This window comes from Aquarana catesbeiana, linkage group LG05, assembly GCF_042186555.1.
Source record: "Aquarana catesbeiana isolate 2022-GZ linkage group LG05, ASM4218655v1, whole genome shotgun sequence".
Lineage (NCBI taxonomy): Eukaryota > Metazoa > Chordata > Amphibia > Anura > Ranidae > Aquarana > Aquarana catesbeiana.
In genome coordinates, this window is record NC_133328.1 from 373,525,268 (window position 1) to 373,551,351 (window position 26,084).

The window sequence follows — 26,084 nt, forward strand, 5'->3', positions numbered from 1 at the left end:
TGGGGTGAAGCAGGGGGCAAATATGTGCTGGGGGGAGGATTTTGGAACGGAGTGGGCTTATGCTAGAAGGTGGAGTGGGGTAGGGAAGAATGTGTGCTAAAGGGATGCTTTGGGAACCAAGTGGGCCTCTGCTAGAAGGTGGAGTTGGGGGGGGATGTGTTCTGGAGGTTGCTTTGGGAGGGGAAAGGACTTGTGCTAGAAGGTGGGGGGATTTCCAATCCAACCCCCTCTCTTCTAGCACAAGTCTTCCCCCCTCCCAAAGTGCCCTCCAGGACATATCCTCTTACCTTTGGTCTCCCCTCCCCAAATAACTCCTCCATGTGTACACTTTGATCTGCCAGAAATGCACTCAATTTCTGTTGTAGGCTGACAACACACAGCATTTTTGGTAGACTGAGTGGTGTTAGGTTTGCTCAGTGTCCTTTGCTTCAATGGTATATTTACTGGACCAAAAGGAAACAATAAGGACAAGTTCATTTTTAGGGCTTACATACACTTTAGAAAGGACTAAATGTGGCACTTGGCAATATCCTTATATGCAATTATTAGAGAGAATTTCAGATTTGTTTTGAAAAAAATGTTTACCAGAGTTGTATAGTTAGGATCCAAAAATAGGATTCCCACTATATTCCAGCTTACATCTAACCAGCACCCCCCCCCCCCCCTCCCAGCACCTATGCTAACTAACCTGTGTAAGAAAGATGTGTATACTTACCTATTTTCCGTCCACTCCAGTTACATGATCTCCCCTGTGCCAGTCAGCAGCAACTACAGGGGAAAGGAGAGACAGCTCCAACAACGGTTAGTGAAGTAAAGCCTTAAGCAGGGACATCACCCATAGGTTTCAATGACCCATCCCTCCTCCCCCCTGCAGCAGTGCTGGCTGACCCTGGGGAGCCAGGTCATGTGACCAGACAAAAGCGGCCTGAAAATAGGTAAGTGTATACATCTTTTTTACACAGGTTAGTTAGCATAGGTACACACTCTCGCTGCACCAAGGTAGGTCAGCTAGAGTTTGAACCCAGACGTAGCAGTAGCAGACTAGAAAAATTTGGCGTAGCTGCACACCCAAATGTATACTCAAAAGCTGCAGAGCAGCATGGGTTTTAGGAGAGGGGAGGGGACAGTTTTAGGACTAGTTAGGTGTAAGTTGAAATTCCAATTTAATGGGTTCCACACATCATAAGGAAATGCCATTTATTCTATTGAGAATTATTGTAAGCCGCAAATTTTGAGGCCCAAATAATGATAGACTGAGAGTTTACACTTACGGCCTCACCTTAATAAATTACAGTATCACCAGCTTTATTTTGCACATTTGAAGAAGCTCCCTAATAATACAATATTTTTGAGATGTTCATCAAACCTTATTTGCATAAGCTGACTTGTAATGTATGCTTAGGCGCCCTGAAAATGGTTTCATTGACATGTGCTGGGGTACTCTGGATTACATGAGGTACCCACATCTTTCTTTCCATTTTTTGCAATCCAAATAATAAAGCTACAAGGTTAAAATCTGACCAGTAAATTTTTCAGATTCATTTGTAATTTGGATTGCAATAAAGTGAGAGTCTTAAGTGACTCCTGTCATCTATCTTCTAATTTGTGAATTTATCAAGTACTGTATATGTAAAGCTAAAAAAAACTCTTAATTTTGGTACAGTAGAGAATGGTTAAAACCCCTGTTCACTTTTTTTTCCCATCAGACTCACATTGGGAATATTTTTCCTTTATGTCTGGTTCCATCTACATAATAGGAAGAAAGAATGAGGTATATCTCCTCTCTGATGATTGTCACTGGAACAAGTTACCTCACTGGAAGACTTTCCTCTATTCCTGTTTTCTTTCACTTTCAGTACCAATAACAATGGTCACCAGGACATAGGACAGACAGATAAACAGCAAACGAAAAACTCACAGTGGTTCTAACCTATAACTGCTCTATCCACAAACAAAATAAAAATAAAGTTTTAGCTTTAGTTTGGGTTTTGGAATGTGAGGAGCACTGGGATCTGAGAAATATTATAGCAGTGAGCAGGGCTTTTTTCCACAGAAAATATGTACAGGAACTCAAACACAACCCCCAAACCTCCACCCCCACACCCTCTCCATACCGATTGAAATTGTGGGTGTGGTCAAATTTCACTAACAGGGAGGGTCTTAAAGGGGCAGGATGTTGGAAGATCATCCAGCGGGGGTGTGGGCATCTGCCCTGCACACCTGGCACCTGCATCTCCCTTCCCTTTATCCTGCACTCAATGGGAGCCACTCAAGAGATCAGATTAATGGGAGCCATTGGGAAACAAACTGTCATTTGCAAACCCAGAACCAGGACTTCTGTGTTTACTTCTGTGTTTACAAGCATTAGTGGTGAGTAGGGAGCAAAGGGTCTGAGCCAGAGGTGGTAGAACTGAGTTCAACCAAGTTCCAGCCGAAAAAAAACATTGATCCTGGTATTGTTTTTCACAGCAGGTGATTTCCCTTCAATGTAAAAGTGTTCCACATGGCTATACAGCCACTGGATCACTTTTACAGGAGGCGGTCTCCTTCACCTTTAATTGGTGAGCCCAGTAAGGATGCGACTGACAGTATTGGCTTCCCCAGAAACAGGGAGAGGAACTGATGTTGTTCCTCCCACTGTGTGATGCCAGAAAGTGGAAGCAACGAGGATTTTGTCACTTTCGGATTCAGTCTCATGTAAACAAGTTGTTTGCAGCTTGTGAAAGCATTTGAGCAACCTGTAAAAAAGTGTAAAAAAGAAATAAATAATAATAGCAAAAGAACAACAGATCCCCACCAGTGACAATAGATCCTACAGCAGCCAGCATCAATAGATCCTCCAGCATACCCCACACCCCTTGCTTTTACATACATTCAGTGCTGTTCCTGCTGAAAAAATGCCCCGGCAGGGAGACCTGAAAAATCCTTTGAGGCTAAAATTTATTGCAAGAGTGGTCTATTCAGGTATCTCCTTGGAGAGATCGCAAGTGCTGCAGAGCTCACTGTTTGAGCAATGGTAAACTATGTATGGCTGGTAGTTACACTAAGTTACGATCAACCCAGTAGTCATTTTGTCTGTTGACATGGGGACTCATTTGTTGCCATATCATCTATGAGAAACAAACAGCGGCTTTGGCCACAAGGGCATAGCCAAATGATGTATTGTAAATCAAGAGGGAAAAGCTAAATACGTAATAATAACTAAGACATGACAAACAAAGTTCTTATATTGAATTATGCTAATCAGTTATAAAACAGGCTAAATGAACACAAAATGGGTAATGTAAAAAAAAATCAAAACACTGAAATCAGATTTCAAATATATTTATTGAGGGTAATATTTTTTAATTTCAATAAAATAGATTTTCAAATGTACTGTATAAAAGAATTAGGCTTTTTTTTCAATAATTTACTATTATTTACATTATAATGTTGTTTCTGTTAGTATACAGAACTGACACTCTTGTTTATTTCCATCCAGCAAATATATCTTTCCCATCACAGGAAATTTCACCCCAGCAGAAAGTCCCATACAAAACAAACAATTAAAAATGTTAATATTGCACAAGAACTTACACTGGAATGTAGATGATGTAAGTGCAAAAAACAGCTAGCCCATTAGTGGGCATGTATAGAAGAGGGTCCCTGTGAAGGGACACTGTTTAGACCCTCCTTTAAGGCCATTAGCTGTTTCACCTACATGCATGAGCTCTTGACATAAGTGCCACCTGGCCAGAGTCTTCCTCCGTGGTACAGCACATTGTACATGCAAAGGCAGCTGCCCATTGTACCTCAATCATTACCACAAACATCAATTTACTCCTCTATTCACTACAGATTTAACTTAACATCAACAGTGCTACTGGTACCACTTCCTCTGTTATCAGTACTAGTGAACCTGACTTTTCTTCAAACTAAAATAAGAATACTCACTTGGGTCTGGTGCTTGTGCAGAGGGGCCTTTATAATCGGCACTGACTGAAAGGGAGTGTCTTCCTCTGTGTTGAGCACCAAGCCCATAGTATGGCTCTTGCACACCTCTAATGCCCCCCTAGTCCTTTTGGGCTCCCAAGCATGTAACTATAACTTGTTTTTATCTCACATACTATTGGCATATTTGTTAACATACTCATGTCCCTCATATCACAATATACTAAAATGGCAAATAAATCCATTCTATTTTGTCTTCATTGCACCTACTATGGATACATTCTGGACAGCTGTAGGCAATGAAAAATGATAGCTTATGTTTGGTTGTTGATGATAATTCATCCAAAAAAACCATAATGATTATTGTTCCTACGAAAAGCCCCTTCTCGTCAGGGTCTGTAACATAAATTACTGCAATATTATAATGTTGCTGCTGGTGTATGATGCTTTGATCTTCTGGCAACAATTAGGCAAACAATTCTGATCATGCACTATGTTTAGAAAAAGCCACCGTGCATGCAATTAAAGGCTAGATAAGTATTATGGAATGGATATTTCGAACAAGCAAACCTTTATTTCAAGCTTTCCAGGGCATCTTCTGCCTCTCGTTCACATTAAGGCATTCTGAAAAGTCGACTCATCTTTTGCTAAAGTCTGTGCGCTAGTTGCTAAGAGAAATGCATTTTAAAGTTTTAAAAAGGCCACAGGGATAGCAGCACTCAGGAGATTTCACCTTCATGGTAAATAAATCCTTGCAGGTTCTTGATAGCTTCAGTCTAAAATATCTGTTTCAAATGGAACCAGATGGTAATAGGACAAATTAGTAACATAAGCTGTTGGGTCATCGGCATCCTCAGCCTCTTGAGGAAAATCGGTTCCATTTCCAAATCTGTAAGAAAGGACAAACAAAGGTAAACAAAACAAGTGAAAACCACAGAAAAGAGTCTCAGAAGTGCTGTGATAATGCCGCCTACTTGATTTGTACACATTTTAGGAAACCGTTAGACATACAGGCATGATCTGACCTCCTTCACACAAAATACACAAGCTGCTTGGTGCATAAACACGAACACTTAGGCCGGCCATAGATAGATCAAAATTTGTCTGGTATGTCCAAATTCTCAATCCATCTATCTATCTGGATTTTTCATGTGATCACTTCCGACAGTTATAAGCACCAGCAGTGATCATTGTATTCCGAAGGCGGGGAAACTACGACTAAGGCTCTTTGCCGAAAGGTGTCAACACTATAATTTTACTGTCACTCTGATGTAACCAATTAAGTATTTTTTAAAGTATTTCTTAAAGGATCACAGTGTTGCCGTCTCTCTCCATTTCTGTAGCAGAAGGGATCAATTGGGTTTTTACATGGTACCTTACACTGGTCACTGGTTGAGGAACAAGCACACACAGAAACACTGCCCACTAAAAGTATAGAAGTAGTTATCTTCTGTCCAGCTAGCCCCTTCTGACTGAAACTGAGTCTCTAAACTCACAAACTATTCATCATATGAAAAATTACCCTAGGGCTTCACCTGCTGATTGGATAAAAAGTATATTTTATTTACAGTATATGCAATATTTCATATTTACAATACTAAAAAGATTTTGACCATATTAAGGGAAGAAAATAAGTACAAAGCCCTATATAATGCCTTTTGAAAGGTAACTTTTGGCAATACAGAATTAGTGTGCCTACATTTCCTTTCTGATATGTTGTATTCCCTTGAACTCCAAAAAAGCAGAGTACTTGATGGGAAACAACTAGCAGCTCCCATAGTCGCTAGCTCTGGACTGCTACTTTCTCACAACTGGTACCTCGATATTGTGCTATAACTGATGAATCGCCTCAACCAACCAATACCAAGGTGCAGGAGGTGGGAGGAGATGGGCTACAGTCAGCAGCTAAGGAGCTAGCTGCTGTTTCTTCATCAGAGTACCCTGGTTTTCTGCAGTGTTTGTCCAGCAAACATAACAAAAACAGGAATTGAGCAAACTTTAGCAATGCAGTGGTTTCAGCTACAGCATTTTTTTATTTTTTAAAAGATCTAAGTCATGGGATCTAAAGATGACTGTCATAAGCAGAACATAGCTTTGGCAGGGTGTAGCCTGACCCAACCCTTGTAACTGTTTAATTTCTTAGACAGTTTGGTCTGCATGTAAATATGGAGAAAAACTAAGCAAAGGCAAGTGAAGTAAAAGAATGAATAAATATATTAAATACTATCATTATACAAATTAACCACAGTTATAATAACATAATATTCTTCACAATAGTTATTCATTGTGTGTTCTCTCTCATATTTACTACATACAAACTGTGAAGAAATGTAAATTTATTTACCAAGTACTTCTTTTTATCAGCCATAGACAGACAATTTTGCCATCATTACAGGTATACACTCACATTTTTGTGAATATTTTATTCTATCTTTTCATGTGACAACACTGAAGAAAATGACACTTTGCTACAATGTAAAGTAGTGAGTGCACAGCTTGTATAGATGTGTAAATTTGCTGTCCCCTCAAAATAACTCAACACACAGCCATTAATGTCTAAACCACTGGCAACAAAAGTGAGTACACCCCTAAATGAAAATGTCTAAATTGGGCCCAAAGTGTCAATATTTTGTGTGACCACCATTATTTTCCAGCACTCTTGGGCATGGAGTTCACCAGAGCTTCACAGGTTGCCACTGGAGTCCTCTTCCACTCCTCCATGAGGACATCACAAAGCTGGTGGATGTTAGAGACCTTGTGCTAATCACCTTCCGTTTGAGGATGCCCCACAGTTGCTCAATAGGGTTTAGGTCTGGAGACATGCTTGGCCAGTCCGTCACCTTTACCCTCAGCTTCTTTAGCAAGGCAGTGGTCATCTTGGAGGTGTGTTTGGGGTCGTTATGTTGGAATACTGCAGTGCGTCCCAGTCTTCCGAAGGGAGGGGATCATGCTCTGCTTCAGTATGTCACAGTACATGTTGGCATTCATGGTTCCCTCAATGAACTGTAGCTCCCCAGTGCCGGCAGCGTTCATGCAGCCCCAGACCATGACACTCCCACCACCATGCTTAACTGTAGGCAAGACCCACTTGTCTTTGTACTCCTCACCTGGTTGCCGCCACACATTCTTGACACCATTTGAACCAAATAAGTTTATCTTGGTCTCAGCAGACCACAGGACACGGTTCCAGTAATCCATGTCCCTAGTCTGCTTGTCTTTAGCAAACTGTTTGCGGGCTTTCTTGTGCATCATCTTTAGAAGAGGCTTCCTTCTGGGACGACAGCTATGCAGACCAATTTGATGCAGTATGTGGCGTATGGTCTAAGCACTGACAGGCTGAACCCCCCACCCCTTCAACCTATGCAGCAATGCTGGCAGCACTCATAAGTCTATTTCCCAAAGACAACCTCTGGATATAACGCTGAGCACGTGCACTCACTTCTTTGGTTGACCATGGCAAGGCCTGTTCTGAGTGGAACCTGTCCTGTTAAACTGCTGTATGGTTTTGGCCACCATGCTGCAGCTCAGTTTCAGGGTCTTGGCAATCTTCTTATAGCCTAGGCCATCTTTATGTGGAGCAACAATAATTTTTTTTTAGATCCTCAGAGAGTTCTTTGCCATGAGGTGCCATGTTGAATTTCCAGTGACCAGTATGACAGAGTGAAAGCGATAACACCAAATTTAACACACATGCTCCCCATTCACACCTGAGACCTTGTAACACTAACAAGTCACATGACACCGGGGAGGGAAAATGGCTCCCGGTCGTCTTTGAGACGGAATAGCCTGATGGCGTGGCCGTGGCGAACAAACTGAGATACTGTGGAGCGAAGGCATCCATCTGCCTGGACCCAGTGTGGTGAAAGGGCTGTTGCCCAAAGTTTTCCTAATGCACTTTTTACATACCTGAATCTGTAACACAGTGTGCTCGGACCTGTAGTCCTACACAGGAGAATTGAAGGAACTAGAGACTGAGTTCAAATAGGCCTCAAGCCTACCCTTTACTGCACTATTAGCACTGTGTTACACAAAGTTAATTACATTGGATACAGTTGCAGGTTATTACACTTCAAGGATAATCTTCAACATCCACTTTATCTAACACTGGTTTACTTAACTGTTGGATTACAACTTATTGTTCGTAAATAGCTAGCAGAAGACAGAAGATAAAGAAAAGACTGCCTCTTTCATTGCAGGGCCTTGCATCCTAATTTCTGGTTAATAGAAAGTTTACACTCTAAAGCAGGGGGAGCTCCCTACGGATTGCATCTTGTGCTGTGTTTAATAACGTTGTCTTCTTGTGGTCACAAGGGCTCACAGGAAGTGGAAAGGTGCCCAGAATTAAGGTATTTCCCATTCTGGCATTAGTCCCACTTGGATACGCACTTCCAAAGACCACTTAATATAACTTTATGTGTACCAATTATTGTGTGAACTTATTGGGCTGTTGCACTATGTTTGTGTGAGCAACCAAATATTGTAATACTTTTATACTGATTCAAGTAAAAGTTACGTTCCTGGTTAAGTACAACTTGTGTGGAGTGTTGTCCCTTTCTCTAGCAGGTGGAACATCGGATACCCAGATAATAACAAAGGTATACTGTTATTATATTGTACATTGTGGGGTTATCCTTCATTGTTAGCTTCACACTAACACTGCACCACAGCTGTGTCAAAGGGATTGAGTCAAGTCATTGGGGGTGTTAAAGCAGAGTACAGGCCCAATCAAATATCAGCAGCTCCTTCTGGGGTCAGTGCTACATTTACATTGTAGTAAAATTTATTTTCTTCAGTGTTGTCATATGAAAAGATATGATAAAATATTTACAAAAATGTGAGGGGTGTACTCACTTTTGTGAGATATTGTATCTGTCGATCTTGCCAGATATCATGGGAGCTGCACTTCTTGCCTGTGCCACACTGTTATCAATTATATTTTTCTCAGCTACCTCTGTGGACTACAGAGTGTCCCCCCCATGTTATTGGGGAGGGGGATGTGTTTTCTTTTCTTAGGGTGTGAACGCTACTCCTTAGATACAGTACGGTGAGTGAGAGAGATGAGTGAGATGGTCTGATGAGATGGTCTGATGAGACCAAGATGAACTTATTTGGTTCAGATGGTGTCTTGCCTACAGTCAAGCTGGGTGGTGGGAGTGTCATGGTCTGGGGCTGCATGAGTGCTGCCCGCACTACAGTTCATTGAGAGAACCATGAATGCCAACATGCACTGTCACATACTGAAGCAGAGCATGATCCCCTCTCTTCAGAGACTGGGCGCAAGACAGTATTCCAACATAACGACCCCAAACACACCTCCAAAACGACCACTGCCTTGCTAAAGAAGCTGAGGGTAAAGGTGATGGACTGGCCAAGCATGTTTCCACACCTAAACCCTATTGAGCATCTGTGGGGCATCTTCAAACGAAAGCTGGAGAAGAAGGTCTCTAACATCCACCAGCTATGTGATGTTGTCATGGAGGAGTGGAAGAGGACTCCAGTGGCAACCTGTGAAGCTCTGGTGAACACCATGCCCAAAGGGGTTGAGGCAGTGCTGGAAAATATCGGTGGACACACAAAATATTGACACTTTGGGCCCAATTTGGACATTTTCACTTAGGGGTGTACTCACTTTTGTTGCCAGCAGTTTAGGAATTAATAGCAGTGTGTTGAGTTATTTTGCAGGGGCAGCAAATTTACACTGTTATACAAGCTGTACACTCACTACTTTACATTGTAGCAAAGTGTCATTATTTCAGTGTTGTCACATGAAAAGATATAATAACATATTTAGAAAAATGTGAAGGGTGTATTCACTTTTGTGAGATACTGTATATACTATATATATATATATATATATATATATATATATATATATATATATATATATATATTAAATTGTATTTATTTTGCACTTATCAATTAGAGTTACAATATACCCAAAACAATTTCCATAGTGTGTTTTAATGGCTTCACATTTCCATCAAAAGCCCAAAGCATTTCAGCATCCACAGCTCCTTACATACCACGGCTCAGCTTTTTAAAAAGGCGCTCCTTTTCCACTACATTTCCATAGGCCGTGCAAAACGCCCAGGTAGCCTAAACCGACTCTGTCCTGCCAATACATCCGGATGGGCCTGGGGTTAGAAGTGCACCCCCAGAGGGTGTTCTGATTTATTCAAACTGTATATGCACTCTTTATTCTTCTAGGAATGGGTGCTGCACAATGCAAAGCTCGGCTACTGTTACTACAGGAAGAGAGAGTGCCCTCTGCCTGCACGCAGTTTTAACAACACTTTCAACCTCCAGAGGGGGTTCAACAACCTGGAAGGTTTTGCAGACAGGCCAGGCCAGCCTACAGAAATAGAGTTAAGAAGAAACTTTTTTTAAAAAAGCTGAACATGATATGTAATGAGCTGGGGATGTTGGAATAAATGGGGGTAGAGTTGTTGGAAATGTGCAGGAAAAGTGAACTAACTCCTAAACAGACCAAAACTAATTTTAAAGTAGTTGTAAACCTCACACATGAAATACTAACAAAGCATAGTGTATGGTCAATCCAGAGCACTAAGTGTCATTTCTGTCCACTGTGTTATTCCTCTGCTTTAAACATGAGTCACTTCTGATGAATTTTCCTGACACCAAGAAAAAAATGGTGACAGGGGAGAGAGAGCCAGCAGATTGACAGCCTCAGCTTGGTTCCTGTGTGCTGTGTGAAGGGAGCGTGTCCGTTCCCTCCAATCAGCTCTCAGAGCTGAGCTCTCCTCACTGATGTAACTTCAGCTCCCTGCCCCCTGCTTTTTAAAGCTGACAGATCCTGTGTAAATTCTGCACTTTGAATAGATATAGAGGACAGGCATTTATAGATAAACAAGTACAACTTATTTTGGAAGGTTTGTTTCATCTCTGTGTATCACCCGAGGCCAGTTACTTAATTGCTTCATTGGGTATATGTTAGGGTTTATAGCCACTTTAAGGCCGGCCATACATGGTTCAAATCTCGAACCGTTAATGGGCAGGCTGAATGTACTAAACTGATCGATTGATCAACTTGGGTACAACCAGCCTGCCGGATCCTCTTGCGATTATCGCTAGTGGCTGCTATCACCGTCTTCTCCTGGCAAGGATGGATTCTCCCACCCGCCTCCATCCCCCCACCAGGAGCAGACAATAGCTCGGCAGGAGGGATTCCCCTGTCAGCACTATCCGTGTTAATGGGGAAATCATGTAGCAACTCTGGCTAATATCAAAACTGCTGCGCGGTGTAAAGCACAAACACTCCCACATTAGCCTTTAAAACAGTGCCACTATGGCTGAATTCTGTGCTGTTCTGGCAGCCAAATCTCTTGTTATTGTCCAGAGAGACAGTTCAGTATGAACGTGTGGGGGGTGGGATAGAATGGCAAGTTTTGACACTATGGCAAAGTGTTGGATCACTGCCAAGTAGAAAGGCCTAGAATGAGCCATAGCGGCAGGGTTTTGGATACTGTTGCAAAAAGGGACAGCCGGACAGGGTCACTTTTTAAATACCGTATTTATTGGTGTATAACACGCACTTTTTTCCCCTTAAAATCAGGGGAAAATCGTGGGTGCGTGTTACACACCGATCTCTGCTGTCTCTGAGGGAAGAGGAGCAAGTGCCACAGAATTACACAGAGCCACGATCTCCTGTGTAACTGGCGCCCCGTCACTCACAGCCACGCCCACAGGCCCTGCATTGGGCCACTGTTCTGTCTTTCATATCAGCAGGACCAGGAGGCGTGGCTGTGAGTGACAGAGCGCCGGGTACACAGGAGATCGCGGCTCTATGTAATTCAGCGGCGCTCACTCCTCCTCTACCCTCGGAGACAGCAGGGATAATCCAACACTGGCGAGGCTGCAATGATGGGAAAGGTGAGGCTGCAGATGGGCAATGAACAGGCTGCATTGTTGGGCAATTTAGTGGTTGCAGATGGGCACTGAACAGGCTGCATTGTTGGACAATTTAAAGGGGTTGTAAAGGTAAAAGTTTTTTTACCTTCATGTATATGCATGAAGGTGAAAAAACATCCGACAATACCGCCCCCCCCAGCCCCCCCGTATTACTTACCTGACCCCTAGAAAGTCCCGCGCTCGCCCCCAACATCCTCTTCGCTGCTCAGCCTGGCCGTTGACTGGCTCGCGCTGCTGTCAATCACATCCAATGATGTGGCAGGGCCAAGTGATACAGTGATACACTATGGCCGCCGGCTGTATTACAGGAGCGCGCCCGCAAGCACTCAACACCATGCGAGGGAGCTTGCATGAAGGTGTTGAGCCCTTGTGGGGGAGGGACCGGGACAGCCGCCGAGGGACCCCAGAAGACCAGGTTCGGCGCCACTCTGTGCAAAACGAGCTGCACAGTGGAGGTAAGTATAACATGTTTGTTATTTTTAAAAAAAATAGCTTTAGTGATCCTTTAATGGCTGCAGATGGGCACTGAGCAGGGTGCATTGATGGGCAATTTAGAGGCTGCAGATGGGCACTGAGCAGGGTGCATTGATGGGCAATTTAGAGGCTGCAGATGGGCACTGAGCAGGGTGCATTGATGAGCTGTGACCCTAATTTTGCTTCAAAGTTCTTTATTTAAAAGGTAAGTTTTTTTCCTTAAACTTTCCTCCTAAAATTGGGGTGCGTGTTATACACCGATAAATACGGTAATATGAAATTGTGGATCTTGCAAAATTGTATAGCCATCCTCTATAGAAAATCCATTTTACACCATCTATAGTTCTTTAGTTACTGTTGACACAATGAGCCGTTGTTTTGACATGTTATTGTCATTATATAACGAGCAGAAAATGTCATAGTCCTAAACCGAGAGCGGAGACAATTGACTGTGAAAATTGAAAATCCTTTTTCATTTCTTCTTTGAAACAGGAAGCAAAAAAGAGAGCTGAACATAATTTTAGTGACTCTGTGGGCAGTGATAAAAATATCAGACTTTTGTCATCACAGAGGTTGTCATGAGAACAATCCAAAGACAAATAAGTATGACCTACTTGCATTACTTTAACATATTATTTTTATATCAAATCTATATATAAATCAATTTCTTACCTTGTTCTTTTTTTTTTTTTTTAATAAAATCTAGCTTTTTATAAATGTCACAGTCACATCACAGTTCTTAACTACACCTTTGACAGAATCTATTCTTTCAATATAAAGCTGGGGCACATACAGTTCCTGTGCCAATTTGCGTCTGGCTTCATTAAAGTTGAACTCTAACTAAAACAATTTTATTTTTGCAAAAAAGTAGTAAACAATAAAAAACGTTTGTCAGGTTTTTGTTACTTTCTTTGCAACAGAGATTTCTCATTACTTCCTGTGTGAACCCTAAAACAAGAAGAGAGGGGAAATCTTCCCAAGGAAAATATAGAAAGGATTTGCAAGCTTTCCCCCTTCTATCCAAAACTCTGTTTCACTTTAACAGTTTGCTTGCCAGAGCCTTTTATTTTTTATTTTTTGAACACTTTTTAAGAATGCGCATTTTATGCCTGAATATTAATTAAAAACCTTCAAAACATTACATATTTTCTAAAAGCAGAGCCCCCGTAAAATAAATTGGACCCAGTTGCAATTTTTTGTGCCATATATTAGTACAACTGTTTATCTAACCTATATTTTCATTAATTATACACTGAAGTAAATTTTAGTGCACACAAACACAGTATATTACCCAGTTTTTGCTAAAACATAAAAGACGAGCTTAAGATGAGTAAACAGATACCAAACATGTCAAGCCTATGAAACAATGACAAACTAGACCAGCCAAAATTGTCAATATACACTTTCCAGGGTATGTGGAACTTATCCAGTAAATGATGTGTAGTGATTCCAGCACATGTGGAAGCCATCTGAATCAATTCCACTAAAAATTCAACAGTCAGCTGAAGAAGTACAGCCAGGAATCTGTCTATGGGTGAGTGCTGCTATTGACATAAGCATTATGCTGTTGGCAGGGAAAGGGTTAAACTCTAAACTCTAGCAGGGTACATGGACAGTTGACCATTTTGTTGAACATAATCAAAACTATGAAAGGTGGGATGGCGCCCTCTTGGAACACAAGAGGGCGCCAAACTAAGTGTAGCAGTAGGAAACCTTTATTAGATAAAAAAGACAATTAGCAACTAGCTCAAAAGGATGACAGTCAGTGCTTATCATGAATATCATCAAGTTGCCAGCTCAGATGTGCTCCAGGGGTCTGTTATTCCAGGAAAGAATGCTTTATCCCTGCAGCCAGCCGGGTAATAGAGAGAAACCAGGAAGTGGCTGAACCCAGGAAGTGAAACCACCTTGGATTGCAAAGCCAGACTGGAAATGATGTCACACTCAGCTGTCAGCTGTGAATGGGGCATGGCTTCACATTTTGGAGCCGCCCAGCTCCTTTGTCAAGGAAGGTTTAGTATATCTCAAGACAATTGGTATGCATTCAGCATTTGCACTGAAATCATTAAACTGCTAATAATACGACTGTCGTCAAGTTCTTAAAGGCAGGTTTAGACCTAGCCAGAAAGAGTAACTAAAGACAAAACCTTTTTTTTTTACTTAGAGGCGTGAGGGGATAGAACCACTATAAGGTCTCTACTGTTGCCAGTGTCCCTGATATGGAGATTAATTTTCTCTAACTGTTTTGATCACTATTGTCAACGTCAATGGAATGTCAATGGAAAGAAAGTGAGGGTAGATTAAAATTACCGAGTCACTATCAGAACAGAATAAGATTGGAAGTCTCCCACTAAGAGAGGCTTTCCCATACTTTGGAAATATATCCTCTCACATCCTGTTTAGTCTATATGACAGGAAGTGAAGCAAAATTTCCCTAATAAGGGACAGATTCCTAAAAACTGACAGTGGTTTTAACCCTTCCCTACTCTATCCAACAGAAAAAAAAACTGTTTTGGCCTTAGATACAGTAGGGGAAATAATTATTTGATCCCCTGCAGATTGTGTAAGTTTGCCCACCTACAAAGAAATGAAGGGTCTATAATTTTTATCATAGGTGTATTTTAAATGATAGCGACAGAATATCAACTAAAAATCCAGAAAAAAACACATAAAACAAATGTTATAAATTAAGTTGCAGTTCAGTGAGTAAAATAAGTATTTGATACCCTACCAACCAACAATAATTCTGGCTCCCACAGACTGGCTACAGTATGTGCTCATGTGGTACACAGATTAGTCCTGTCAATTAAAGAAGGTGCTCCTAATGACAACTCGTTATGTATATAAAAGTCACCTGTCCACAGAATCTTTCTTCCATTCAAACCTCACGATCATGGAAAAGACCAAAGATCTGTCAAAGGACGTCAGGGACAAGACTGTAGACATACACAAGGCTGGAATGGACTACAAGACCATCAGCAAGAAGCTTGGTAAGAAGGAGACAACTATTGGAGCGTTTATTTGCAAATGGAAGAAATACAAAATAACCATCAATTGCCTTGGTCTGGAGCTCCATGCAAGATTTGCCTCATGGGGTAAGCATGATCATGAGAAAAGTGATGGATCAGCCCAGAACTACACAGAGCTTGTGAATGATCTAAAGGTAGTTGGGACCACAGTTACCAAACAAACCATTGGTAACACAATACGCCGCCATGGATTGAAATCCTGAAGCACCCTCCAGGTCCTCCTCCTCAAGAAGGCACATGTACAGACCTGTCTGAAATTTGCCAATGAACATCTAAATAATTTAGAGAAGGATTGGGAGAAAGTGCTGTGGTCAGATGAGACCAAAATTGAGCTCTTTGCCATTAACTCCATTTTCAGTGTTTGGAGGAAGAAAAATGCTGACTATGACCCTTAGAACACCATCCCTACAGTCAAGCACAGAGGTGGAAACATTATGCTTTGGGGCTGTTTCTCTGCCAAAGGTAGGGGAGGTAGGAGGGGCCAATAGTTGGGGTCATGTATTGTACAATCTTGGATGAGAACCTTCTTCCCTTAGCCAGAACACTGAAGATTGGTCGTGGATGGGTCTTCCAGCATGACAATGACCCAACACATACTGCCAAGGCAACAAAGGAGTGGCTCAAGAAGAAGCACATTAAGGACATGGAGTGGCCTAGCCAGCTTCCAGACCTTAATCCTATAGAAAATTTATGGAGGGAGCTGAAGTGACAGCCAAGAAACCTTAAGGATTTACAGAAGATCTGTAGAGTGGACCAAAATCACTCCTGAGATGTGTGCAAACCTGGTAACCAACTACAAGAAACATCTTACCTCTGTGCTTGCCAACAAGGGTTTCTCCTCCAAGTATTAAGTCATATTTTGCTTGGGATCAAATACTTATTTTACTCACTGAACTGCAACTCCATTTATAACATTTGTATCATGTGGTTTTTCTGGATTGTTGGTTGATATTCTGTCTCTATCATTTAAAATACACCTATGATAAAAAATTATAGACCCTTCATTTCTTTTTAATTTGGCAAACTTACAAAATCTGCAGGGAATCAAATAATTGTTTTCCCTACTGTATACTTAAAGAAGAAAGTGTCAACCAATGATCAATAATAATAATAATTTATAATTAACTAGCATGGGAGGTGTGTGGGTGTTGCAATTCACTGTAAATGTAAATAAAAACAAAAGACACATAGCCTTGCTAGTCTGCAAATAGAAACTCACTAAAACCTGCTTATGACGTTAAAGTTAAAATATGTTGAAGCCACACACTACAATGAGGTGTGCAGACATTGTCATATAACTATAAAGCATTTGTCAAAGCAAAATAAAAAAAATAGGAAGTAGATCTATGCAATACATGCACATTTCCTCATGTTTTATCCCTTTAGAGACCCTGTAAGTACTGTATAGAAAAATAACAGTTGATCTTCCAGAAATGCAATCATCTTAAAAATCCTGTTTTGGGCTGACAACACACAGCTTTTGTGGATTACTTCTAGCCTACTCCTATTAATCAGAACGATCTTGAAATTTGTCATTTTACTTTGTGCAGATCTCCACACATTTACTTCCTTGAGTCCCCTAAAACATGCAGTGGCTTGAAAAAGTATTCACACCCCCTGAAATTTTCCACATTTTGTCATGTTACAACCAAAAATGTAAATGTATTTTATTGGGAGTTTATATGATAGACCAACACAAAGTGGCACATAATTGTGAAGTGGAAGGTAAATGATAAATGATTTTCAACATTTTTTACAAATAAATATGTGAAAAGTGTGGCGTAGATTTGTATTCAGCCCCCTTTACTCCGATACTCCTAACTAAAATCTAGTGGAACCAATTGCCTTTAGAAGTTACCTAATTAGTAAAGTCCACCTGTGTGTAATTTAATATCAGTATAAATTCAGCTGTTCTGTGAAGCCCTCAGAGGTTTGTAAGAGAACCTTAGTGCACAAACAGCATCATGAAGGCCAAGGAACACACCAGACAGGTCAGGTAAAATACATGTAAGTTTTTGGTTGTAGCATGACAAAATGTAAATAATATCAAGGGATATGAATACTTTTTCAAAGGCACTGTATTCACTATGCCTTGTGAGTAGGCACTGCTGTATCACACATTTCACAGAGCTTGCCTTCTGAACTACAGAGGTGATAAGAGGAGGAGTTTCAGGCGGTGGAGTCAGTACAGGAATCACTGCTTGCAGGCAGCAAGGTACCATTGGGTATGTAGTCCTTAGAAAAAGAAAGTAAACAGTAGAGGAGAAGCTGCAAAGCATACATGGAATCCAAGACGTTGTGGAAAGAGATAGTAATGTTAAGAAATAAAGTGTTTGCTGTGATCATAGAACTTCTTTGAAGCAAACATCTGTCGGTTTTCAACAGACATCAACACATTCATCCTTTTTTTTTAACTCTAACCCAACTATGGTTGCTGGTGTAATTTTCAACACTGCCCTACAGTTTTCTGCCAGCTCTTTTGATTTTTCAGTTAAAGGATGTCAAGCAGGAGGGGGCTGAGAGGGTCAGCCACTGAACGAATATGGGCAGGCTCATCAGGATATGGCTGAAATGTGTATACTGTATGGCCAGCGTAAGAATGAAACAGCCATGTAGCCACTTGAGCTTGGCCTCTTGGACCCTGGAGCACATGACAGACTGAGTCCTGTTATTCCCTGTAGCTTCTTCTGTGGTTAGGCATCTCTAATACAGTTAAACAGCTTTACAAATGTTTCATTGCCTGGAGTTTATTTACTAAAGGCAAATATGCTGTTCACATTGCAGGGGGATTTTCACTTTGCAATGGTAATTTTCTTTAGCTTAGTAAAGGGTAAAACTCTGCTGACTTCCATCATCCAATCATGTAGAAGCAAAAAGTTTGTTTTTTTTCCTAGCACATGATTGGGCTTTCTTTGCAAAATTAATTTTCACCACATTCATTAAGTTAATTAAGTTAATTAAATAAAGTTAATTCCCTTGCAAAATGTACAGCCTATTTGCTCTTAGTAAATCAAAAAATCTGTTACTGAGGTCGCTCGAGTATTAATTAACTCGTTGGGTTTGGAGACTGCGTTGAACTGCGTCAATCAGTCACTAGTTGTAGGTGGGTGATGGAGTGGGCAAAGGAGAAGGCTTTGCTTCCAATGGTTTGTGCCCAACTTAAAAGAAGGTGACGAGCAGCCCTTTTTTTGGGTCCTGGGCTGCTACCTCTGGGTACGGCCTTAAGGTCCATATGTGAACTAGGAAGCGTAGGTAGAAAGGAGCGCATGGTGTCCAGTGAATACAAGTTGGAAGGTGATTTTGAAGGCATTTATTGGAGTTTGGGATATGACAAGCCAATGCGTTTCGGGGGAAAAAAGCTCTCTCAACACTGCCTTAGTGAGCACAGCCGACATGCAGACATACATCTGTCTGATCCTTGTGCTACAGACATACCTGTTTGGGATTCTTCCCCAGGGGGAGTCTTTGTTCCCCCGAAACGTGCTGGCTTGTCATACTTTTTACAATCTTCATAAAATGCCTTCAAACTCACCTTCCGACTTGTATTTACTGGACACTGGGCGCTCCTTTCTACCTAGATCTAGTAATCATATCTCTATGAATGTTAAGGAGGCCTGGGCAGAGTAGCATCGTAGCTGTCTTTATTATAACAGTATAGCTGTCAAAAGACCAAACTAATGTCCAGATGAAGATGACTATAGTAGGATGGAAAGACAACATTTATTACAAAAAACATTTAAACTATTGTAACTTAATTTATGGAGCCCTGCTATAGATTAAAAAAAAACCCAAAAAATACTATAACTGTCAATATCCAGTCATACTTTTTGTAACATGTTTGGTTTGTTTATACTGACAGTTAATCAAAGGTACAGGTACTTTAGAAAACTCAACTCCCTTATTTATTTGTTCTTGTTCCAGTTACTGCAATGTGCGTTCATTGCAAACAATACAATGCTTTCTCAATCTCTTTGTTTTTCTTTGTTAATGTTTCTTGTTACTTTGGTTCTTCATAAACGGTGGATATAGAAAATAATCACCTCCTCTTAAAATCACATTTTGCTGCTTTGCAGCTTGAAATTAAGACAGACACAGTTTTTGTTTTATCCAGCTGTATTTACTAGTGCAACTTATAACATCCAAGTGAGAGATATAACACCAACATGTCAGAAAAAAAAATTATTTAAGAGCAGAATCACTGAGTTGGAAAAAGGATCACCCCCTTGTGTCAGTATTTTTTTTGAACTACCTTTTGCTTTTATTACAGCCTTTAGTCTGTTGGGATATGTCTGTACTAACTTTGCACATCTAGACTTTTCAATATTTGCCCACTCTTCTTTTCAGAACTGCTCAAATTCAGATCAATCGAAAGGTGACCGTTTGTGGACTGCAGTCTTTAAATCATTAAACAGATTTTCATGGCTCTGACTAAGCCATGCAAGGACATTCATCTTTTTCTCCTTCAACCACTGTGTGGTACTTTTTGCTGTGTGCTTTGGGTCATTGTCATGATGAAAGGTAAACCCTCCCATTGACAACTTTATGGCAGAGGGCAGATTTTTATGGTATTTTTATAGTATTTTTCCACATCCATTTTTCCTTCTATCCTGACAAGTGCTCCAGTCCCTGCTGCAGAGAAACACCCCATAACAGGATATTACCACCTCAAGGCTTTACTGTAGAAATAGTGTTATTTGGATGGTGAGCTATAATGGATTTCCGCCAGACTTATGCTTTGGAGTTGAGATCAAATAATTCAAATGATTTTAGCCTCATCTGACCACCTTTAATGCACCTTAAATATTTAAGGCCACATGGAAAAAGGTGTTATGGTCAGACTCAACACCCAACCATATGTCTGGCAGAAATCCAATACAGCTCACCATCCAAATAACACCATTTCTACAGTAAACCATGGAGGTGGTAATATCCTGTTAGGGGGTGTTTCTCTGCAGCAGGGACTGGAGCACTTGTCGGGACAGAAGAAAAAATGGATGGCGCAAAATACTGTCAAATTATTGAGGAAAATCTGCTGCCCTCTGCAGGAAAGTTGTCAATGGGAAGAAGGTTTATCTTTAAACATGACAATTACCCAAAGCACATAACAAAAATGACCACATATTAGTTGAAGGAGAAAAAGGTGAATGTCCTTGCATGGCTTAGTCACAGCCCAGACTTAAACTCAATTGAAAATCTGTGGAATTATTTGAAGACTGCAGTCCACAAATGGTCACTATCAAATTTAACTGACATTGAGCAGTTTTGCAAAGAAGAGTGTGCAAAGTTAGTAGAGACATATCTAAACAGACTAAAGGCTGTAAATTAAAGCAAAGGGTAGTCCAACAAAATGCTGACATAAGGGGGTGATCCTTTTTCCAACTCAGTGATCCTGTTTTAATTTTTTTTTTCTCTGATATGTTGGTGTTGTATCTTTCACTTGGATGTTATAAGTTGCACTAATAAATACAGCTGAGTAAAACAAAAACGGTGCCTGTCTTGAATTCAGGCTGCAAAGCAAAAAAATGTAATTATTTTAAAGGGGGTGATTCTTTTCTATGACCACTGTAGGTTGGTAATAAATTTATATTAGGTAATCCAAGTTCCCCCATCCCATTTTTATATCTTCCTGTTTCACTATATTTTCTTTTTTTGTAGTTTGTTATTCATAAAGTAGAATTGTAAGATCAGATTTGCTGTTATTGTTCTCACTACTTTGTTTCATACAAACTTAATTTGTTATCTCACCATTACATGACTGCATAGCTATACTCGTGGAATTTCTTTTGATTTTGAAAAAATAAATTATTCTGAAGTGTCCCTATAACCTGCTGCTCTACACCCCACAAAAGGCTTCTTCCTATATTCTTTTGGACAGCAGATAATGTGCTGCCATCCAAATTTTGGAGACTTGATTCCTATAATCTGTGAGCAGCAAGGCAATCAGTTCTCTGCAATCTGTGCTCATCAGCACTTTGACATTTACAGCAGAAACCTGCTAATAAATTTCTGAGCACGTCTGCAGATAAAGAGTTTGGGATCAAAGCAGCAATCTGAACAAAGCCTAGGTTGCCTGGTGCAGATAAGATTAGATTCTTCTGGTAGGCTGGCAATTTGTGAAGATTTCCCTCTCTGGCTGTTTAGGAAAGTGTTTTTTCTTCCTATACTGAGGCTACTTTCACACTGGGGCATTTTACAGGCTATAATGCTAAAAATAGAGCCTGCAAAGCACCTTGAAAGAGCCTCTCCTCTCACTCCAATGTGAAAGCCCAAGGAAGCGGAGCACTGGCAGGACGGTAAAAAAAGTCCTGCAAGCCGCATCTTTGCAGTGCTGTAGGAACGGTGTATACAACGCTCCTAAAGCGTTCCTGCCCATTGAAATCAATGGCCAGCGCCTGCCGAACCGCCTTTTTCGCCCGCTAGCGGGGGTTAAAAGTGCCCTGCTACCGGCCGAAAACCTCAGCAAAAACGATGGTAAAGCTCCGCTAAAAATAGCAGCACTTTACCGCCGACGCCCCCAACGCCCCAGTGTGAAATTAGCCTTTGTTTATATCAGTTCTTTAGATGAGTTAGATATAAAGGGGGTTATACACCTACTTGTTTTTTTTTTTTACCTAATACAAATTACTTTTATACGTTCTTTCCACAATTTATAAGTTGTGTTGGAAATCATGGTAATACATAAGTTCTGTATGCAATTTATCAACTGGCAAGAAGGTTAGACATTTCAAGGACCAGTCCACAAAAAAACTAAGTAAGGATTCTAGAGTATCAAGCTACCCAACAGTTTCTAATATCTACCAGGGAGATTTAGAAGATTTCAGTTCCTGAAGCTTAACACCTGTGATTACCATTGCAAAGCACCCATGATCTCCCCTTTGGGCTCCTTATTTAATTTCTATTACAGAGACTGCAACAGGATGGAAAGTTGGCAGAAACATTCAAACTCCCAGGTGAGGGGGAACAGAATCCTGAACTATGGAAGGGATATCTCATTGGTAAGAGTATCCAAGACCTTTAAATAAAACCGTAATTATGGGTGAACTGACCCTTTAAAAGATTGTTTCTGTTTCTCAACATGTACAGGAGGTACCCATTCAGGAGAGTTTTGTTCCTTTGTCCCTCATGGGGCACCATTTTGAATGATGTCCTCCACCTTGATGCTAACTGCTTGAAATAAGATCCACAACCTATTTAATAAATACTGTGTAAACAATAATGGCATTCAGGGCTGGACTACCCCACAGGCTGGAGATGAACCTGCCTCAGGCACTGTTAGAGAGGGCAGAAGTGGGCAGCAGTCTTTTCTGCCTCTGCTCTCTGTCTTCTGCTCTCCAAAAGAAGCCCCATTACTGGGAGATTGGTTGTCTGTTTGACAGTTGCCCCTAAACTTAATGAGAAGCACCTTACAACAAAGTGCAGAGGATAGCTCTTACAGCGGGACAGCGGAACCCTATTAATTACACTGTGAAGACTGATCTCCCAATGTAATCTGCAGTGCTACAGTCAGTATTCCATGTGACAACTCAGTCTGTGTACAGTTGTAGTGAGTATTCAAAAAAATTGTGTTCATTCTAAATTAGTGTTCTGTGTGAAATCAAAACCCCCTTAGCTCTATGTTTTTTTAAACATGTTCATTTACATTTATATGTAACCTTAAGATTTCACTTTGGATGAGTTTTGTAAGATAACTTACACAAATGGAAGAACACATTTTGGTTATTGTGTTAATGAAATTCTGTTTCTGTTTGCATGCTTTTTATGACTAAATCACAATAATTAATTACATCGCAACACCTCAATTTGGATTCACATCAAAACATGATAAGCTTAGGGCAGTCACTTCTGCACTGGCAAAGCCAATATACTTTATGGATCTGCAATTTTCATCAATATCAGCTTCTGGGAACGGGGGAATACATTTTGGCATCTTGGCTTTGAGTACCACAGGACCTTGTCTGGACATGGATTTAAGATGCAGTAACTACAACCCCAATTGCAAAAAAGTTGGGACGCTGTATACAATTTACATTCTACAGAATGCAATGATTTGCAAATCCCATAAACCCATATTTTGTTCACAGTAGAAAATAGGAAACATCAAATGTTTTAAACTGAGAAAATTTACCAATTTAAGAAAAAAATAAGATCATTTTGAAATTGATGGCAGCAACACGTCTCACAAAAGTTGGGACAGGGCCAGGTTTATCATGGTGTAGCATCCCCTCTTCTTTTAACAACACTCTGTAAACGTCTGAGGAGACCAGCTAGAGTTTTGAGAGAGCAATGTCGTCCCATTCTTGCCTGATATAGGATTCTAACAGTTCAACAGTCCTGGGTCTTTTTTGTATATTTTGTGTTTACAATGTGCCAAATATTCACAATTGGTGAAAGGCCTGGACTGCAGGCAGGTCAGTTAAGCACCCGGATTATTCTACTTTGAAGTCATGCTGTTGTCATAAATGCAGTATGTGGTTTAGCATTGTCCTGTTGAAATATGAAAGATCTTCCCTGAAAAAAACATTGCTTTGATGGGAGCATATGCTGCTCTAAAACCTGCATATACAGTATCTTTCAGCACTGATGGTGCCTTTCCGGATGTGCAAGCTGCCCATTTCATACGCACAAATGCACTTCTATACTATCAGAGATGCAGGCTTTTGAGCTGAGCACTGATAACTAGCCTGAAGGTCCCTCACCTCTTTAGTCTAGAGGACAGAGCAGCCATGGTTGCAAAAAAAGATTGTTAAATTTTGATTAGTCTGACCACAGAACAGTTTTCCACTTTGCAACAGACCATTTTAAATGAGCTTTAGCCCTGAGAAGACAGCAGTGCTACTGGATCATGTTCAGATATGGCTTTTTCTTTGCATATTGGAGCTTTACCTTAAATTTTTGGATTCCATTGTGCACTGTGTTCACAGACAGTGATTTTTGGAAGTATTCATGAGCACATGGAGTGATGTCCATCACAAAATCATGCCTGTTTTTAATGCAGTGCCATCTTAAGGCCTAAAGATCATGGGCATCCTATATTGCGTTTCTGCCTTGTCCCTTGCATACAGAGCTTTCTCCAGATTCTTGGAATATTCTTATGATATTATGTACTGTAGATGATGATATATTTAAAATCTTCACAATTTTACGTTGACAAACATTATTCTGAAATAGTTCGAAAATTTTTAGATGTATAAAAAATAAATGAATGCTACTCTCACTAAAAGTTTATCTGTGACTGATAACAACTGTCTATGAACTGATGTTGTATGTGTTTTCAGCAATCGTTAAATAATCTAAAAAAAACAATAAATGAATCATAAACAAAAAAATTGTAAAAAGTCCATATAATTGTGATTGTGGTAGTCCCATACAATTTGTGATATATATCACTCCTAGGTAAGTGCTGCAAAAACTTGCAAGTAGAAAACACTAAGGTGAATCCCTTTTTGGCAAACTTTCACCTCACTGTATTGACTCCCATGACAAAGGTCAATATAGGCGCTCCAACAATAAACAGACTAATTTCCTTCTTAATCAGCAAGGACTCTGGCTCTTGGAGAACCTCAGTAGGTTAGGTGGGTGGATGGATGGACGATTCAGTGTGTATTTACATGTTAAAAGACAATAAAATCCTATATTGTGTTAGCTTAGTGCAGCATCTTTGGGGCGGTGTTGGAGCAGTGTATACACCGCTCCTCCACCGCCCCTGCCCATTGAAATGAATAGGCAGCGCTGCCGAATCGCCACAGAATAGGCGCTATTAACCCTTTTCTCGGCTGCTAGCAGGGGTTAAAAGCACCCTACTAGCGGGCAAAAAGCGCCGCTATAACAGCGGTAAAGTGCCATTAAATCTAGCAGTGCTTTACTGCTAACACACCCGCTGCTTCAGTGTGAAAGTGGCCTTAATGTAAGCTTCCAGTGCCAGCTTGCTCTCTCTCAGTGCTGTGAAGCTATGCCTCGACCACGCCCCTAGGCTTTTCATCGTATTGACATCATCAGGGGGCCCGCTCCCAACTTTTTTGAAATGTGCTCCTGCCATCCATTTCAAAATGACCTTATTTTTTTCTGAAAATGGTACATTTTCTCAGTTTAAACATTGGATATATATTCTATTGTGAATAAAATATGGGTTTATGAAATTTGCCAATTATTGCATTCTGTTTTTATGTAGATTTTACACATTTTTTTTTTGGAATTGGGGTTGTACTTAAAGTATAACTAAAGAAAAAAAAAATTATTTTTTTTTCAGTTTTAGACATAGTGGAGATTTTATTGCTGTCTGTGTCCCCGTTAAAGTCTGGTTTACTGTTATCATTGAAAGTGAAAGTAAAAGAAAATACTACATTTTGGGTTGTCCCCAAAAAAGTAAGGGGACATCTTCAAACGGTGAAACTAATTCTGGTGGCCTGGGGGGCCCCCAAGGGATTCCATTGATTTGCAGGGATTTCCTCTCACATCCTGTTTTGGCTATGGGACAGGAAGAAACTGTAAATTTTCCCAATGGCACACAGATGGCAACCCCCCCCCCCCAAAAAAAAAAACTAGACAGGGGTTATAACCCTCACTTATGCAGCATATACACGGGTGGACTTTTCGACCGGAGTGGTCCGACGGTCTATCCGACGGACTTTTGGCTGACTTCCGATGGACTTTCCCAATGAACGAACTTGCCTACACACGATCACACCAAAGTCCGACGGATTCGTACGTGGTGACGTACGACCG

At 40.6% G+C, this 26,084-nt stretch overlaps 1 protein-coding gene across 3 annotated transcripts in view; it reads right to left on the reverse strand.

The window, feature by feature from the left end:
• Positions 1-3,308: 3,308 nt before the first annotated feature.
• PXDC1 (PX domain containing 1) overlaps positions 3,309-26,084 on the reverse strand; it is a 95,875-nt gene continuing 73,099 nt past the window's right edge. For all 3 annotated transcript variants that reach the window (XM_073630979.1, XM_073630981.1, XM_073630980.1), the window contains one exon: positions 3,309-4,819. In XM_073630979.1, the coding sequence (XP_073487080.1) occupies positions 4,702-4,819 (118 nt within the window). In that variant the 3' untranslated portion in view covers positions 3,309-4,701. The remainder of the gene's footprint in view (positions 4,820-26,084) is intronic.